The 19,884-nt window shown below is 40.0% G+C and overlaps 2 protein-coding genes and 1 non-coding gene across 6 annotated transcripts; 1 reads left to right on the forward strand and 2 right to left on the reverse strand.

Moving 5' to 3' along the window:
• The first annotated feature begins 1,722 nt into the window (after positions 1–1,722).
• On the forward strand, positions 1,723–14,304 carry fam83hb (family with sequence similarity 83 member Hb). Its single transcript, XM_071500277.1, has 8 exons — positions 1,723–2,026; positions 6,997–7,186; positions 7,288–7,620; positions 8,929–9,093; positions 9,240–9,364; positions 9,449–10,006; positions 10,126–12,466; positions 13,244–14,304. Exons 2-8 carry the CDS (start codon positions 7,064–7,066, stop codon positions 13,262–13,264), a joined length of 3,666 nt encoding a protein of 1,221 aa, XP_071356378.1. The 5' UTR covers positions 1,723–2,026; positions 6,997–7,063; the 3' UTR covers positions 13,265–14,304.
• Positions 14,305–14,630: 326 nt separating this feature from the next.
• Positions 14,631–19,760, reverse strand: LOC139634052 (synaptonemal complex central element protein 1). 4 transcript variants are annotated; one of them, XM_071500286.1, is made up of 10 exons: positions 19,466–19,755; positions 18,867–18,911; positions 18,705–18,767; positions 17,222–17,296; positions 16,962–17,009; positions 16,720–16,774; positions 16,002–16,091; positions 15,864–15,927; positions 15,654–15,720; positions 14,631–15,529 (listed from the first exon to the last, which is right to left on the reverse strand). In XM_071500286.1, the coding sequence occupies exons 1-10, from the start codon at positions 19,479–19,481 to the stop codon at positions 15,426–15,428; spliced, it is 627 nt and encodes a 208-aa protein (XP_071356387.1). In that variant the 5' UTR covers positions 19,482–19,755; the 3' UTR covers positions 14,631–15,425. The 4 variants fall into 4 exon arrangements, with proteins under 4 accessions (XP_071356387.1, XP_071356388.1, XP_071356389.1 ...); XM_071500287.1 differs by lacking the exon at positions 19,466–19,755 and adding an exon at positions 19,039–19,436; XM_071500288.1 differs by lacking the exon at positions 18,867–18,911 and having other exon boundaries at positions 19,466–19,758.
• LOC139634689 (U8 small nucleolar RNA) lies at positions 17,536–17,668 on the reverse strand. Its single transcript, XR_011694027.1, has one exon. It is a non-coding gene; the product is annotated as a U8 small nucleolar RNA (small nucleolar RNA).
• Positions 19,761–19,884: the final 124 nt, after the last annotated feature.

The raw sequence follows: 19,884 nt of genomic DNA on the forward strand, positions 1-19,884 counted from the left end.
GAGAGGTCTAGGGAGAGGGAGGGAGAAGGAGCTTGGGTGTGGTAAGATGCCTTGAGCACATTCCTCTGAGCGGCCGCACCCTGCGTTTCAGCGTCTGTATACCTGTTAGTGTTTGTTATCAGAACTTGTTCATGTAAGCAGACTTTCTCTGTCAGCGCTCACATGTCTTTCACCGGATGGCAACTCAGGCCCACAATATTCAGTTTTTTCTTGCACTGTTACAGTCTACTAGTAACATTCACAGCTGTATGCAAATATTCGACTCTCATTTCATATCTCTGTCACGCTGAGAGTTACACATTTTCATGACTAGGAAGAGTAGATAGGCATAGAGAGACCTCACAAATATGGCTCCTAAAGTGTGTGTGTCTAACAGCTAAGTATGAAATGGGTGCTCAGGCAGACATTCAAACAGGAGGCACACCCTCAGGAGCAGGACTAAACACACAGTCATAGTCATAAGTGTGTGTGTGTGTGTGTGTGTGTGGGTGTGTGTGTGTTGCTATCAGAGGGTCATGAAACAAGGTGTGTTCTGTCTGATAGACACGTTTGAGGACAAAGGACGGCCCAAATAAAGTACACACACACACACACACACACATACATACAGAGGTGTATACGTTTACCTGTACTACACCTTGTGTTCCTGTCATGATTGCTGACATATTTGCATGTAAGTGAATGATACACAGAGGAGATTGAGAATGAAAAAGAGAAATAGACACAATTAAATAAAGACGACAACAAAGACAGTGACAGAGATAAATCATTGAGACTGAAGTAGTTTTCGTCATATCACACAGTCAATAAGCATTGAAATTAATTCAGTCGAACAGATATTAAATAATCATGAATATTTTGGTCAAAAGTGTGAGAACAATCTGTCAAATAACCAATAAAGCATCATAAATGAAGTGTGGCCTACGAATAATGGCTTATGGACATGCATGGGGACATCCAAGACAAACAGTGACCCTCGATCTACTTGACCTGCACTGCGTCTGCATGGACATTAGGTCAAATTCAGCCCATTCAGAGAGGAGGAACTGAGCGCTGCAGCCTGCAGCGGGGAGGTTGGGTTTACAGGGGATTCACATACAGGAGAAAAGGGAACTGATGGCGTCTGCTGATTCAGTACCTTAAGTGTTTTGCCATGGAGAAAAACAATAGATGACTCATTTACACAATGTCTCAGAGAGGAACGTGATCTTAAAAGAAACCATTTTCGCTCTAAAGAAAGCCTATGCAACCTTTGATAAACAGGAGCCACTGTAGGTGCAACTGGCATTCATGGGATCATGGAAAATGGTAAGATGTAGTAAGAAGAGAAGAGTCAAACATGACTCAGTAATGTCAATCACACTGCAATATCTGTCTAAAGTTAACTAAACTGGCTGATCTTCGGTGCCATAATCTAGAGGTCAACTACATTTAACTTTTAAACGGTGCAAACACAACAGGAGATTGTGCAAGCAGGATGAAATTAACTAACTTATTTGAAGAAGGCCTGCTGGTTATCTCAAACTGACAAATCCAAGAGAAACAGTGATCAAAGTTTGGAGAAACTTCCTCCTTTATCCCACAGGGACTAGATAAAACACCAATTAGCAGCCATGACATAAAAGCCAGCACTTTTGAAATATGCCACTAGGAGTGAACTTCCAATGGTGTTGTGTTTGGGAGGAGTCTCGCCGGTGGGAAAGCCCTGCCCAACAGGAGTCGCCCCGCTTCTTCCTCATTCATCGCGCTGCTCTGTGCGAAAGCGGCGGCGGTTCTGGAGGTCGACGCTCCGCCGAGTGAAGCGCTCAGCCCGGGCCTGGAGTGGGAGCTGCCCCGTCTCGCCTGCGGTTCGCTCTGGCAGCGGAGGTCGCGCACCGGAGCGGTTTGGGTGGAGTTCATACCCGATCTGAGGAATGTGACGCACGGACGGAAGGAGACGCACATCGGCGGCTTCACCGGAGAAAGCGATACCTGTTGGTTTAAAAACAAGAACAAGACGAGACAAGCTCTGCAGCAAAGTTAGGAGGTACGGAGAGGAAATAAAGGAGAGCTGTGGAAAAATGCAACATGGGACGAAGAGATGTTCAGAGATTCTGTTACAATCTATTCTTGGCTGATGAGTCCTATCCTGCTTTATTCTATTGTATCTATTCTTTCCTGATTTATCCTAACAAACCACTATCCTGTCTACCCTGTCCTATTCTGTCCCACTGTATTGTTTCCTGTCTTGTTTTTTTTTCAGTACTAACTGTACTCTATTCTGTTCTACTGCATTGTGTCCTCTTTTATCAGACTCCAACAGTAGCCTATTCTAATGAATGCTCTTGTCTTTTCTAGTTTTTGCTCCATTAATGTGAGTGGAATAAAAAAAAAAAAAAAATTAAAAAAAAAGTGAAATGCGGGTTGCTTTCCTCATCTGCAGCTTGCAGTTTACACAGGATTAAATCAACCAGGTAGCTGCTGTGCATGGCAAAACCTGAACAGTATTGTTATTACAGTCTGAGCACACAGTCTAGGGCTCTGCGTTGGCTGGCACTGACAAACTGCGCTGCTCTCTTCCCAGTCCTTTGAAGACATTCAAGAGAGAGGGGAAAAAAAACTACTACTTGGGAAAATAACAAGGTTTCAGACTGTGTGGAGCTTTGTCCTGTCCTGTAGGGAGTCATGGGTAACAGTGCTTAAAAAGGCAGGGACACTTTTACAAGCATGTTTAATGGCTTGGTTGCACAATGCCATGTATGTCATTGCCATTAGGCCAACTTGAGATCCCTCTAATTCAAGGATAATTTGTGAGATTCTACACAATCCTTGCCTTCTAATCATACAGCTTTGTCCGTTTGAACAGGGAAGATACCCCCCATATGTCCTCTCCTATAGATGCTGGTGTCCTATAGGCTCTGATAATATCCTGACCCAAACAAGCAATGTATTGATTCAAACTCACAGGCTTTCCCTCAATTTATTCGGTGAGTCACTGCACTGGAATAGTCCAACATGTGGTTATAATTTGAGGGAAAAAGTCTGGTGCCAGCTTTTTGTGTGGTGCGTCAGTGCATGTGTGCTCCTTATTATAGATTTCATCTTGTCACACTAGCCATATGGCCACGGCTTCATCCCATTCATAAGTCTGTTTGCATTGTCTACGTCACGAGGGGGTCAGTATCTGTTTGTAAAGGTGTTGTAATTCATGTATGAGCAATATCGTACTTTGAGGGGGAGAAAGGAAGCAATGTAGAGGTATTTTTATGCTTTTACTGTTGTGTTTTTCACTCAAGACAACCGCAGACATTAAGGCATCTGGAACGGATGACGAGGACCTCATTGGACCTGTTTTTCTAGCAGTGCTGCTGTGTAAAACACAGAAAGAGGGGTGGATTCATGCTGCTGCGTGCACATGCAGTATACATTCACCTGACCTTCAGCAGTCTTTTGTGTGGCATTCAGCGCCTGTGCTGAGCTGTGATGATATACAGAGACAAGACGTGCTCTGTGTTTGCTCTTATCTATGCTTGTGTGTGTTAATCTGACAAAAGTGGCCCTGAAAGGTCCTGACAGGAGCATCAGGAGATGACTTGCTCATTGCTCCAAACCTGTTTTCAGGTATTCCTTTCTCGCTCCATTCACACCGAATCATTATCACACAAAAGTTAATCGACTGAAGAGGTATGCCAGATCAATCATAGTGTTTGTTTAGGGAGGCGTGTTCAGATGCATATTTGTGTGTTTGTGTTTGTGTGTGACAAATGAAAACAGTATGAGAATTAAGAAAATACTTTTTGGAGTTTGTGCTTGATAGTTTGTCTCCTCTGACTTAATTCTTTTAATACAGATAACGAGACAAAAAAATGTTCTATTCTTGCCTCTTCTCTCCCTCTTCTCATTTCCTGCAGGAATGCTGAGAATGAGCCATTTACACGGTTGGTGAGCAAACATTGGGCACATCTAAATATTGGGCTTATCAGCTTGGAGTAGCTGCAGTTGGTTTCTGCCAGCCTGTCCTATGGTGGTTTAGTGTTTCAAACTGGCTTTGTTTATGGTGCATTTAGAGCAGGCTCGTCCTTGTGTGGGCAACCGAAAGTTCAAAGGAGGAACAGAGAGAGAAGGATCATCATCATGTGTCACTTTCTACAGTTTGATGCTTACGGCAGTTGCTATAACAACAAACAAAGCAGCAGTTTTTGTTTGCATATCCTACCAGTCAGCCAGGTGAGATTGAGAGAGTCTGTCAAGCTTCTTACATTGCGCTGTTCTCCTGCTGCTTCATTCTGCACTGATCCAGAGATCAAGAGGCTGAATAGGACACCCCTGGACACTGTTTCGTGCTACTGTACTCTTAAGTCACTCACTTAGCTCATATGCACCCCAGGGTTATTTTGCACAGGTCACTGCCTTCTTCTAAGGCTCTTTTGTCACTGAAAGACAGTAAAACCATGATAAACTATTTCACAATTTGAAATTCACTCGCAGTGTTTTTTGGCTGCTGTTGAGGTTTGCGCTTCATGACGAGCACAGACAGGTGCACATCGTCATTTAATGACTGTTAAATCCTCAGGTATGTACTTCTCTGCTGCATCAGCAAATTCAGTTGCATATAGATCAAGCCCCACGCTGCTAGATTACTTTTAAATAAGGACCAAAACGGATCAAAGTACATGCAATTCTTCCACATTAGAAACTTGGCATAAGTAAAATTATTCACTGCAACCAGCATGTGCACCCAGCATGCCTCCCTGCCCACCATGAAACTGTGGAAGGGGAAAAGAACACCGCAAAGGCCTAATTTCTATGGCTAGAAATGAGAAAGGAAACAGGATGTCAGCCATTTTGCCAGCAGATGAATCACCACAGAGACACGTGGTGGAAGTTATCCCCAGGCTAGGCCAGGCCAGGCTACTCAGTGACTCACCAGGCCGCTGACTAAACTGGGTTCTCACAGTAATTGCGGGTTAGGACTTGGACGCATTTGTTATCACCATCAATAATCAAAGTGTTTGTGGAACTTTACAGAAAACACGTCACGCGCACTTTTAAAGTAGGTACACCTTGCAAAACACCTACTCACCCTTGAACTCAGACCCCAGGTAACACACACACACCCTGATCATGTACTGAGGCTGTCAGTCAACCACAGTTCCTGAGACTGTACATTTCCATGGTGATGCATCCACACAGTCAAAAACACATCCTGTCTTGACAACATGCTGCGATGTGCAGAAGAGATTTATCAAGTGTTTAACCAGCTTACTGAATGAATCAATACATCCAGTTTAGTTCAACCCAGATCATGATAACCCATTAGATGACCTATCCAGCATGCAGCTGTCAGGACCACATTAAATATCAATGAAGGGGGTGCCCTGGTTGGCTCAGTTGATGGTGCATAACACATAACTATGTTGTGGGTTGGAACTGAGCCTAGGACCTTTGTAGCATGTTTACATCTCTCTTTCTTCTTTTATCTAATGCCAGACAAAATATTAGAAGTGGCACTGATGATCTACTTCCTCTTTTGGGTTTGGCGCAGAGACAGTATCTCATTTATTTATTCATCCTTGTATGAAATCATATGTACAGCAATGGAGAAGTCGCCCCTCAGCCCTTTAGTAGCCCTCAGTCTTCTCTCCTCTCTTCCTCATTCAAACAATCACACCTTCACAAATTGTTATGTAACAATGTTCCTTTTAAAACCTTAAATTAAGTTTGAGTCAGTGACATAACTAATGGCATACTCATCGTGCTCAATTAATTTGTTTGCCACGACTGACAGATTTTTCAGGATGAATTCTGAGTAGCAACTTGAAGTATGACGCACCAGCATGACAAGTTTACTGAGCAGAGATATGAGAGAACCTGTCTATACACCTCTAAATGCCTTTCCCACCTCTCCCTCACACGTCTCTTTTCTCTCACTTGACTTTCTTCTTTCTCTTCCACCCATTGTATGTTCTATGTCCTGTTGTTTTTCTTTGTTCGTACCTTTGTGTACAATTTTCTCACAAGCCAGATTGAATATCAGTTAATCACTGGTACTATCACAAGCAGGGTATTTCATTGCTGAATGCAGCTCTAATGTTACATCAAAAAGGCAATTAAGCCGGGCGTGTGATGCCATAAATGAGGACTAAGTCGAGTTAAGTTTTAATCACAGTCTTACTTTAAGAATAGTTTACAGTGAACAGAGAAAGAAAACATGATATGATACCCCAGATGATGCGTTATGAAAAAAGGTCATATATTTTGTCTTTTTAAGTTGGAAATTATTTATTTGTATTGTTCTATACTTCTTCACCAATGTCATAAAGTCAAATATTATATAAGATATGTAAAGAGTTATTTTTAGTTTAGTTAAAGTGTCAAACCTATTTTGTATTTGTATAATTTGTATAATATTAATGACAACAATAAAAAAAAAAAAACATTAGGACAATATAAAAACACAACTTAATAAGTATTGATTGAAGACTCTCCCTCTCTCTTTCCTCAGCTGCATTAAATTTTCCTGTAAACTGAGGAACGTGGCAGAAAATATTTCTGAGATCTGTCACAACTGTTAAAACTGTGGAGTATGTGGTATTGTTTGTTGGTAAAGGTGTGTTAATATGAAAGGTGTACTTGTCAAACTTACTGCATAGACTTTGACTCAGCAACAACCAGTGCTTTGTGTAAGAGGTCACAGGTAATCTGCCTGCTTGTGCACCATGACACAAAGCTTTCTTCCTCTCATCACCCCAGGGGATATTCGGTTTAAATATGAGTATTGTGTAACAAGGATGGATGAGTGGTGTGTTGTAAACAGTATTTGCAACGATGTGACTTAAACACATGAAAATATTTTATGTCTTTTGTACTTGGAAGATATTATTTAGTTGTGAAATTATTTGAAACTTCTAATATGCTATTTCTCTAAAATACTAAAACAGGTTGTATAGATGCGCAGATAATAATAATTAATTTTTCTGCACCAACCTTTTCCTTCTTTCTGACTTTTCTGCACAGGTTGAAATTCCACCTCCCTCACCTCTCCTCATTCCTGAACCCTGGCCTTTGACCCCACTCTACAACCATGGCCCACCGATCTCAGAGTTCATCAATTGGTGATAACCCCCTTGACCCGAACTACCTCCCACCACATTACCGTGAGGAGTACCGTCTAGCTATTGATGCTCTCATAGAAAATGACATACAGGTAATACTGCAGATTTCTAATGGTGTATTTTTGTGGTGTAAAATACTTTAAAATTACATATATATTTTATAATGTAATGAATTTTTCAACTTTCTCCTCAGGGCTACTATGAGTTCCTCCAGATGGCAGATCTGGTCAGTTTCCTGGCGCAGCCAGAAATCGAACTTATCAAGTCCACAATCCAGGCACCCAATCGGACCTCCAGCATGCCAGAGCTGACATACCATGAGGGAGGTCATGAGGCCGATGGCTCCTCCGACACCTACTGGCCAGTGCAGTCCGACCTGGCTGCCCCAGGCCTGGACCTGGGCTGGCCGCTGCCACAGCACAGCTTCGTTGGGCCCACAGAGGTCACCACTCTAGTCAATCCCTCTGACCCAGACATGCCAAGCATCAAGGAGCAGGCCAGGAGACTCATCAAGAATGCACGTCAAGTGAGTAAAAGGGAGGTATAAGAAACAGAGAGATGTTAAACTTGCAGGTCTGGTTTGCTTTCAGCATGTATTTGAGAAAAAAATAACCTGAAGATGAGATGAAAGCATTCCTTGTTCATAAATGGGCATTTACTCAGTGTGTACAAATACATGGGCATTTACTCAGTGTGTACAAATACAAACATGCTACATAAGTTTTAGTGACTGGGTATGTACACTAACTCATGCCTGATGAGTTAGTGAGTGGGTGAGTGGGAAACACTAAATATAGTAAATTAACGCACCATTTCTTATTTATGAGTATCCTCTTTCCGTGTCTTATCAGTATGTACTGTATGTACAAATCAAGTGTTATGTCTTTAAAAAAAAAAGGAAAAAAAGTAAAGGAGTTAAGATAAAAGCCTGCCAGTGACTAGTGCATATGTGGCTTATGCTATCTCATTGTTAGTTTAATCTTACTTTTTATCTGCCACTGCCCACTTTGCTACCACTCCCTTTCAGATGAAGTTCAACTAGTTGGCCTTTGGCTAAATCAAAAATAAAATTAACAGAGTCTAATAGCCGAATGTCAAAAGCAGTCAAACCTGTTGAGTTTGTGGTTCATGTCATTATCTGTCCTCCATTTCTGTCTCTGTGTTTGGAGAGCAAGCCCTTCTTTTTAGATTTGACAAAATTTATGAGTTACAGTCTATTTCATGAATGAAGTGTTTCAAAACATGGAGGACAGACAGGTTCTAAGATAAAGGAGTCATTAATCTTACTATACCATGTTTGTTACATAAATGTATTAGACATTCACCCACTCTGCACTGCTGATCAATTGGCCGTAGTTAGATGCATGTTTTGCCACAGTTATTTCATTAAGAGGTGTTACTCATTGAAATGCAGTTCATTAAGGGTTACAGACTTAACCTCTCTTCAACTGTGAGAAGACTGGTTAACGCCTTTGCAGTGTGCAGCAGTGTATATGACGTTATTGAATAAATTATAATCTTACTCAGTTTACAAAATTTAATGAAACCTTTATGCAATCCCATTAAAGGTCTTAATGTACATACTGTATTATGTAGTCTTTTTAAGAGCATAATGCTCTATGCTAGATCGTCTTTTGCTGAAAAACACAATGAAAAGCTGTCAGTGCCAAAGTTTCTTCAACTGATGTAAATGTTCAGGTATTGCAATTTCAAATTACCAATTTGGATAACCAAAGGAAAGCAGGCTACAAATTAATTTCAATGCCAGACTACCAAAGACCTCATTATACTGAACAAACCTTGACTAGTTTTCTTGTTTGCTCTTCTGCGTCAGGTTATTGCTGTGGTGATGGACATGTTCACAGATGTTGACATTTTTGCTGACCTCCTGGATGCAGCAGCTCGCCACGTTCCTGTTTACATTCTACTGGATGAACAGGAAGCCCATCACTTTGTGTCTATGGTCTTCAACTGCAAGGTCAACTTGGACTTAATTCCTGTGAGTTTGCCTTTTCATTACATTTCTTCAAAAGATTTGGCTAACATTTTGCCGTCCTGGGGCATTTATTGTTATTATTATTTACTTTTCACTTTTCCCTAAGGCTTATATGTGTCTATAACAAGGTTAAACTTTTGATTTTACAGATGATGCGTGTTAGGACTGTGGCAGGAATAACATATTATTCCCGGACGGGGAAATCATTCAAGGGACAGGTGAAAGATCGTTTCCTACTCTCTGACTGCAGGGCTGTACTCAGTGGGAACTACAGGTGAGTCATTTCATATTAATTATGAGTTTACTTCCCAAGACTCCCATACCATTCATTCTGTAAATGCAACTTATTTTCTTATAGTTTCATGTGGTCCTACGAGAAGATCCACCGCTGCATTGCCCACCTCTTCCTTGGGGAGCTGGTTGCCACCTTTGATGAAGAGTTTCGCATTCTCTTTGCTCAGTCAGAACCTCTAGTCATTGACCCATCAGATGGAGCACTTGCTATCTCTGACACTGGCTCCACCAGCAGTTACATAAGCAGCCAGTTTGGTTTGAAGAGAACCCAGTCTTTGCGTAACCCCATAGGATACCGCAGGCAGCCTGAGATTCCCTCTGCCTTCCCCTATGGAGACCCTGATCGTAACCTCGCACTTCCTTTCCGGAGGAACGACCCATTTCGTCATACCATTGAACCTGGGGCAGGAATTACAATTGGAAAGTATTCCCAGCAACAGTTTCGTCTGCAGCAGTCCTTTCTGGAGCAGGGAAGATCTGTAGTGTCCAAGCAGATGGAGGTCAGTAGCAGTGCCTTCAAGAGGCACAGCTATGCAGAGGGAACGCAGGAAAACTACACATCATCAAGGCAATACATGAAGCACAGAGTCATGAATAATCTGGACGAGACAGAATTCCAAAGGTAATTATCTCTTTAATACCTATAACAGTTTGGACTCTGAATCAATCAGTCTTCACGTCTTTACACATAATTATGAATTTATAATCAAACCAATAAGAACCATTGCATTTTCTTCACAGGGAACAGACCCAAAGTAGCCATTACTACAGCGAAGGGCTTGGGCCGGGTTCTGGCCATGGACACTACGACAGACTTAGAGGTCGTCCTCCACACCTCTCCATCGACCAATATTCAGACTCAAGCTTTCGCTCAGATCTGGAGGCTCCTCCTGGAAACTATGGTCATGATTACTTTTCATCTGAGGACTTGAGAGGACCTGAGGGGCACCAGGCACCTCCATTAGCTGGGAGATACGGAGGAGGATCCACCCATAAGAGGCCAACCATAGGTCAGGCGTATGCTTGCCAGAGCTCACCAACACAGCCCCATCCACCAGAGAAGAAACAGTTTCTTAAACAATCTGATCAAGAGCATGATCAAGATCCAAGTGTTAGGCACGGCCTGAGGAGTTGGAGAATCCACTCCTATCTTAGCACATATGAGGACGGTGGAGAAGAAGGTCTGACTCAGCCTATGGGGCCTGATGCATTTGAAGATCCTCCAATATCTCAGCAGCCTACTACTTCTGAAATTTCAGCACCTCGCTTTGGAGTAAAGGAGCCACCTAATGTTCCCCAAAAGCCCAGACCAGATATCTTGAGACCGCGCTTTGGAAAGCCCAAATTGCCTGAAAGCAGCAATAAAGACTCTGCCCAAACAACAACGAACCAGAGAGAGAGGGAGGTGGAGAAGGATTGGGAGAGAGAATCAGAAAAGGGTGCATCAAGGGATTCAGGTGTGGATGTGGAGGTGAAGGAGGGTCCAGATCTCTTCCTTTCAAAACATGAATCATTCCGCTCACGTATTAACCCACTCCTTCAACGTAGCTCTCGTCTCCGTTCCTCGCTTATATTCTCATCTTCCAAGGCAGAGATACATAGTGGCAGCCTGGGATTAAAACCAGCCACAGAGGAAGATGAGGAGTTAAACACAGTGCGCACTTCCTCAATAGTGGCCCAGATCCTAGAAAAGAGGAGGTCATTTTCTCGTGAACCTTTTGAGTGGAGAAAGAAGGCTGAGGACAAAGATAAGGAGAAAGAAAAGGACAAGGAGAAAGACAAAGAAGATAAAGAAAAAGACAAAGAACATCAGCAAGAGGAAAAGGAGATGCAAGTCAAAGATGAGATTAAAGCAAAAGAGGAACCTCAGAAAACTAAAGAGGAGGTAGAGACATCAACAGCTGTTGAAAAATGTGAAGTCACAGTGTCATCATCTCTGAACATGAATGACCCAGCCAGTCGACTGCAGTATTTCAAAGACCTGGCAGCCAAGAGGAAAGCATCAAAAATGGAGGCAGAGTCATTGCTAAAAGCCCCAGAGCCTGCTGAAAAAAAGCCAGACCTCTCTGGTAAACCTCCTCTCAACACTACGACGACTCCAAAGATCCCAGCTATCTCTGTTGGTTCAGCAGAACCTGAACCAAAGAAGCCAGACATCGCCACAAAACTGGCAGAGCTTACTCGCAGACCCTCAGTTGGTTTCTCAAAACCACCAATAAACTATGCCAAGCCTTCTGTGAGCAACCTGAAGCCTTCGGAGACATCTCAGCCTCATAAAGAGGACAATGCCTCAGAGGGTCTAAAGAAGGATATATTCAAGTCTCTAAAGCCTCTTCCTTCACCTAAACTCTTCAGGAGGGATCAGTTGAAGCTCAAAGGCCTGAATCCTCGTCGCGTCTCCTGTGATGAGGAAATTCTAACCACAGATGCCACAGATACAGAGAAGAGTGAATTGAAAAAGAGCCGCTCTCAAAGTTCTTCAACTCTGCCGCATGAAGAATCTAAGGAAGGACTCCAGAAAATTATGGGATCCAATACATCCATCAACACACTTGGTGAGGGAAAGGGTGAGGGTAAGGCACTTGACTTCTTAAAGAAGCACACTCAGAAGCTAAAGGGAATCCTTGGGCCCAAGGATAAAGAAAAGAAATCTTCAGGGGATGATAGGGGCATGAGCATGGTCAAAGAGATCACTGAAGATTCAAGCAAAAAGCAGAGCTCATCAACTAAAGATACAGGATCTACCACCACAGACCAAAGTACAGCCAATCACAAGACATCTACTGGGACGTCAAGCACATCCCGATACCAGGCCCCAGGCAGCTCTGTTTTGTTCAGTAGCAACCTACGAGATGACACCAAAGTTATTCTGGAGCAGATCTCCGCCCACAGCCAGAAAAACCGTCTGGAGAAGGAAGAAACAGGGGGAGATAGTGACGCTGGGGAGAAGGGGCTTGAGAGACAGAACTCCATAAAAAGGAATCGATTTCTGCGGCCGACGGGCAACCTCCAGGAGCGGGAGGGATTGCTGAAGAGGATAGAGAGCCTGAGGAAGGAGAAGAAGGTCTACAGCCGCTTTGAGGTAGTTTATCACTGCAAGGATGATGTTTGCAGCGTAGACAAATAGTGTAGAAAGAAATCTACTAAACATGTACCAGTCAGATCCCAGGTTTAGATTAAGTCATATTAGAAAAAAGCCAGCTGTTGGCTAAATCTGATTTTGTGTTCGTTAATCAGCAGTATACACTTGTGTGTGTAGTATTCAGCACAATTAATAGAGTAAAATGTGACAATTATCTCTTTGCAACTTTCTGAGCGATAAATATAATCAGATATGTATAAAATCATGTTTAGGTATTTAGGAATTTCAGTTTTCAAAATTTCAGTTTGAAAATGGAAATAAGTCATGTGGTAATTATGTGGCTGGACAAGTGTTTAATATTATATATATATATATATATATATATATATATATATATATATATATATATATATATATATATATATATATATATATATATATATATATATATACACACAATATATTTCTGATTTTATAATTATGTTGTTTGTATAATTGAAAACTGTTTTATTCCCAAATAATAGCAGATGAATGTTTAACATAGTGTCTGTTTTCAAGCTGTGAAAATACATTTTGGTTGACCAGCTAATGTTCATTGCCTCTTAAATTAGAAGTCTGGTACAGCTACAGTATTATAATTATTACTATTTTAAATAGAACTTAATTTGGTTTAACCTTGTCACCAGGCTAAGCACAATACTGTAGGGAAGACAGGGAAGAATGAGTGGGAGTTCATACCCTGTTGCATTCACTGTATCCCTGTTGTTCTGTTAACAGATGGGGAATAGCCTGGGTTAACGAACGATGGAGGAGCGGCGTTTTAAATGGAAACTATTTATGCAAGATGATCAAAAAGACCCATTGTCCATATGTGCCAGCGACACTATCAAAGTACCTCTATGGCTCAACACTGCAGCCTTTCCTGGATTTTCACACTATGTAATAAAACTTGAAAAGACTATATATATATATAAATATATAAATGCTGAAAACAAACTTAAGTCATTGAGTTTGGAATGTGCCCATTTGCCAAGACCTGCTACTACTTTTACCTTATATGGTGAGACAAAGAAGAGTGACTCTACTTGCATACTGGCTGCATGGGCTGATGTTTCACCAACCAGAGAAAGGTAGGGCAGTTTACCTATAACTGAGCTTGTATGAACGTGACTGAGGGGAGTTAGAGGATAAGAGAAAGACAGTACATGTTGCACCTGGGGGAAAGAAAATAGATGCCAGTCAAAAATACATGGCGGTAAATGACTGCACAAGGATAGCACTAGTGTTGTCTGTTTTTGCAAGTGAGTGTGTAACTGGGACTTGTTTGAAACTAAACAGAAGAAAATGTCCTTGTGGATTCACTGTGTGCCAATTGCCCACTGGGGCATTACCAAAGCTACAGGGACTATTATTAACCCAGCCCAGAAAGCAAAGATGGGGATATGAAGATAAATACAAAGAGAGTTGATGAATGGTGAACATTTAAGGGCAAGTTTGTGAAATTATAGGGTGAGTGATATAAAATCAAAATAGCAAGTGAGATAATGTGTTTTCTAATGTGTGATTCTAATGCTAAGGCAGCAGCAGTTGAGTTTTGATTGAAAGTAGAGCCTCTATTGAACTTTACCCTCTCAAAAGAGTGTTGTGTACCTTTGTATTAAGGCGTGGATCCACTTCTCAGGGGTAAAAATGTAAAGCAACCATTCAGAGAGGGGGTATAAAAGCTTGTATGTTAGGAGGAGTGGAGTTGAAAAAAATGTATGTGTACAAGTCATTGTATTATGCAATGTTGACCTGAATCACTGTTTAAAAAAAAAAAAAAAAAAAAAAAAAAAGAATTTTTACATGACTCAAAATGTGCCCCCCATTTCTCTTTTCTTCATGGACTTTTAAATTAGTCACCACCTTGTAAGGAAAGGAAGAGTAAAAGGATAGGTGCATTTTGCACACAGGCGCAGGGCCATGCCTCCTTACATAAGGCATTTAACTTCTGAGAACAACGCCCTGCACAGGACTTCTAACTCCTTTGTTGGTCTGTAAACACCATGACACCAAAGATTTTATTATATGGTACAGTTCCCAGGCTGCTTGACAGATCAACTGGGCATCAAACCATTTAATGTTTAGTATGTTTTTGTACAGTACATCAAAAGAACACTTACAGTTTTCTGTCCAGGGTTATGTATATATTTATGCAGAAAAGGGCTTGTTGATATTATAAGTAACAAATTTGATTATGGTCACCCTCACTGTTCCATTAATGTGCCTCATGTCCATTTTTATAAGTATGTGTTCCTGGCTGTAATAAAGTAATTGGCATTAATAAGGGGAAATCAGTTGCACTGGTTAAATGTCTTCTTTTTAAAAACCTAAAATAGTATTACATTGTATTTTAAATACTGCAAAAAAGTGTTTTATTAAATCTCTTTAAAACTGAAGTTGAATGTGGCTGTGTGCACATGTGTACTTTAGGTCTGTATATTGAATGGCTACATTTTCATTTATAGGTTCTTTAAGATTCATAAAATAAAAACCTTTCCATAGCAATGTCACAACTTGAAATGAAATGTCACAGCAGATATTCCAGCACAAAAGTGGATCATTAAAACAAGCCCATGCCTCACAGAACAGTTAATATAACAGCAGTAACTACTTAGAGAAAAATAGCCAAGGACATAGGAATAAATTAAGTTTGGTCTGCTAATATTTTAGTTGGAGGTCACTGGTAAAGTTGTGACTAAAATTCTCGTTATTTAATTTCTAGGTCAACTCAAGTTTAATTTTTTGCTGTACGGGTTTGGCAGGATTCTGCAACCTTTGAGCTGATGACACCCAGAAGGTGACATTTCACCTTGGTTTTCACCTGACAAAAGAGATGAGTGTTCAAAGTGCCTCTACCTGGGAATACAACAAGGAACTATTACTCTGACTCTCTAAAAATCCCACTGATCATGTATTTTTACTTCTCCTGAGTCTCTGCAGCTATTGTTCCCAACTGCTTCTGTTTCCTCACGTTGTCTAGCTCCTCATTGAGATGGCACAGCTGAGCCAACTTCAGATGTTCTACAAGAATCACAGTATAAAAGCGTGTCAAAGGGGTTGGAAAAGGAAAATACTATATTAATGAAATGTTTGACTGCATGTGTGCTTACAGATGAATGTGCATAAATTCTAAGTGGGTACTTACCAGCTGATAGCAGCTGACATTTTGTCTTCTCAGCACTCCCTATTTCATCCGGGAGCCTTTCTGGAGACTAAATAACAAATTGGAGGACTTGAGTAATTAACAATACCATCAAGAAGTCACATTTTCATCATTCTATTTTAGAGAACTGGGGAAAATATATAATTAGGGAAAAAAGCACCACATGTTTTAATATTAAATAAACAAACTTACAAAGATGGAGTGCAGATTCTTGTGCTGCTCTATCAGCTGATGAAGTTGGTTTTCAAATTTCATCCTGCAGAAAAAAAGGTTATAAATATGGCTGTTTGATAAGGTGTTTTTTTAATACAATAATTCATTAATAGGTACCGCTGCTTCCGGTGTTTAAGCTTGAATTCCTGGATTTCACATCTGTACTGTTCCAGCAGTTCCTCACTTTTCTCATTCTGCTTTAACTGCCTGCAAAATATACACAATTCATCACCCAGTGCAATATATAAATAATTTCAAAATATGAAAATTCCCATTGAACCATTAATTCACCTAGCTTACAGTGTGTAGGCTACAGTAGACTTGGCACAGGTGCCAGTGTTACATGCTTGGATATGGGGATCAGATAAATCTATGCCACTGAATATAAATTTATCTTTACAAAGGTCCACACTTTTAGATTATTTAAAAAATTTCAACATTTTATCAGTACATAAATAAGAAATCAGGCAAGACATTAAAATGTTGTAATATTTATTACAAATAGTAAAAAACCCCCCGAAATATTTAAAAACTGACATGGCCAATAACAAGACTGAATCAAAAACTAAGTCAATATATCAAAATATCATAATATATCTAAGAATACAGGTATGGTTTAACACAGACAATATATCAAAGAAAAAAACATCCAGGATGTTGCCATGGTAAGTTACTGCCATCTAGTGTTACACATCATAATCACACAATTCAGGTCTGAAAACATAGAGAAGGAAAAATGACGGGTCATGTTGAGACTTCAGCAAATCATTGATCCACACTCCTCATAGCTAAAGATATTCAATAATCATATTTATCTGGTGGGGGTGGAGCTCACCTGGCAGAGTCCTGCCCAGACTCCTCACACTGGAACTGCAGCTTCCTGCACAGCTCTGAATAAAACATCAGTAATAAAAGTGCTAATCAAGTTATTTATATTTATTGTCTGTGTATTTAAAAAAGATGACAAACTTGCTTCCAGACATAGTCGACCAAAACTTTACATGTAAATGGCATTAAACAAACTAAATCTTCATACTTGCTGGACTGTAATTAACTATACATGTTACCAGCAAGTACCTTCTTTTTCTTTATGAATTCCCTCCAGTTGGTAAGCTTCAGTTTGTACTGTAAAAACAATGGCAATTGCATGTTAATAATATTTGATAATAAAATAAGCATTATATATGGTACATAACACATAGCATAAATGGTTGCCTTAAGTTACTGTCTACTTTTAGCAGGTCTTTGACAACATGTCAGCAACACATACACGTATTAGAAGTAATAAGTCTACTGTATGTGAATCAAAGAAAATGATTCATGATTTTGTGTCTTACAAGTCGCCAGCTCTTCCTGCAAAGAGTCACTGACAGATTTGATGTCCTTAATTTCTTCTTCCAGGGCTCTTTTACCTTGAATAAAACACAGTGTAACTAAATCATGAGAACTGCTGAGTGTTGTTTTGTGATTGCTTTACAGCTATTTTAAATACTCAATTAATATTCTGTGAATCATCACAGATATATTTCTACTGAAGTCTCCACAGAATTTGATTGAATTTTCTATCAGATTTATAGAAGCAGTGAATACGTCTATTATATTTCTTTTTTGCTGAGTTGTATGCAGAAAATTTTTTTATTTTTACAAAGAAGTCAGAATGGATCTTGAAGGGTGTTGCTGTTCCCTACAAGATGGAGATATTAATCATATCTCATTCATCTCCATTCATCATGATCTGATACTCCTTTGAAGGAGTAACAGGTAAGGATGTACCTCACTGACGATACTCAGCTACTGGTATAACAGCTGTTATGATCTGTAGGTACAGCTGTCTAACTCACGGTTTTAACTTCCGTGCTAGTGCTAAACTTTTACTTATCACATGTAGTTAAATGTGTTTAAACTCGGATCCTTATTAGGTTAGTTTATTAAGGTTTTGGCTCTATGTGCTACTTTTTCTCTTAAACCCAGAAGAAAATGCGTGTTCATTAGCATATCGCCAGCACGATCAGCCTTCTTATTGGTGCACATTACCAAAGATTTCACACAGACTAAGACCTCCATGTTTACGTGTTTTCACATTGTACGGGCAGTTTACTTCCTTAGACGTCCGACACGTAGTTCACATTTGTCGTTTCTACCTGTTTTTATTGTATTTAAAGAAAAAGTCAACGCGACTTACTAGCGGAAGTGGAAGAGTGGCATTACAAAGATTAACTACTGTGTCAAGATACATGTCTCCCATCCCGATCTAACTGAGTTACGAGTTTAAATTCATGCTGGCTTGTACATAATATACGACATGTAATTAGAAATTGAGGATTCGTACTGATTAGATTAACAGTCTCCCAATACTAGAGCTAAATAATGAACTAACCGTCGATATATCCAACTCACTACTACAACGCCACACACGTCCGAAACAAACGCAATTCAACACGAAGACGGAAGAACGCGACAGGTAATTATCTGGAGGAATCAATACAAAAAACCAAGTAAACACGCCTGCACATAGTCTTCGTAAGAGATATGCAATAATATAAAGGGCAATCTTCTACATGAAATTCCAGTTTCACGACTTTCACGACTTGTTTTTGTTTGTTTTTTTCTTTTAACCATTTGTACACAATAAATATACAGCCAACGCGATGAAATAAAGAAAGTTTGGCTTGATTTGATTAATTTACCAATTCAACTGAAATTTTTAAATGGAAGAAAAACTTTCCAACAAAGTAAATCCAGTGGCGATTGATCTGTGATCTGTAATAGCTGATTTACTTGCAATTTAAAATGTGATGAGTCCACGTCAGTGGAAACTACCTTGTTGGAGCCTCCTCAGTTTGCTCATCAGCTGCTCAACTTTGGGCTCCTGTGTTTCACCACCTGACAGAGCAGGACATGAAAACATCAGCCTTATTTTAAACGTGTTAAAGATTGTTTTCATTTGCACTTTGCTACTTTGTGCAGCTTTGTCTAATTTACCCTCTTTCAGTGGTGAAACATTAACCATGTCCTCAATGTTGAATCCTGTTATGGAGACAAAACATGTCAGATAAGCAACAACTTGTGGTGTTGCGTTTCTTTCTGTAAATTATCTTCAAGTTACCCTTATTAGCCACACGGTCAATAGCTCGGTGGGTTGAAGTGAACTTACAAGCTGTCTGTATAGCTCAGGTTTTGTCTTGGCCCAGGATGAGCTGGCACAAATTCACACCGGCGCTACCGTTAGCCAAACGGAAACGAAATGCAGCTAACGCTAGCTTAGTTTGTTGCTAAAAACGTTGACAGTTTCAGTTTAGTCCACAAATGGCCTTCCCGAAATTAAATGTCAGAGCTTAATTAACGGTAATATTGGATTTATTATTTAACATTCTGCATTATCATTATTATTATTATTATTATTATTATCCCTGTTTCATTTTAAGTATTCGTTAGCAGACAACATTATTACCGAGCAGTTAGACAGACACTACCATTGACAGTTATCTACAGGAATTCTTGTCACATTACATATTCTTAAATCGGTTTAAGTTAGCCACTTGTAGTTAGACTTTAGTTCAGTTTTAATGTACGTATCTAACCTGTCAATTTGCTCATGTCTATCCGGCCAGAGGAGCGTTTCCTTAACTGTCCAGGTAACTGCAAAATCCACTTTTCCTTGAGTCCTGACTTGAAGGACGAAACGTTTGGCGCCAAAGACTTCAAAGGTGGCTGTGCACCCAGTGGCAGAATAAACTAAATATTCATATTTAAATCTGAAAAGTTATAGTTACAGATAGAAGTTATAGTTGTAAACAGTGTAATGGATGCCCTGTTACCAGAGGCTTACAGATACAGATGCAATCTATATTTCAAATCTTGACATTTACAGTTGGAAACTTGCTGCTTTAATATATTTCAGTGCCCTTAAATCTTATGAGTCAAATTTGATCTGATGTGAACTAAGGCACAATTTATAAGTCTTAAACTTGAAAGAAATTCAGTAGTCGATTTTTGATTT

This window comes from Trachinotus anak, unplaced genomic scaffold (assembly GCF_046630095.1).
Source record: "Trachinotus anak isolate AG129_WGS33_773 ecotype Australia unplaced genomic scaffold, CSIRO_AGI_Tana_v1 ptg000016l, whole genome shotgun sequence".
NCBI lineage: Eukaryota > Metazoa > Chordata > Actinopteri > Carangiformes > Carangidae > Trachinotus > Trachinotus anak.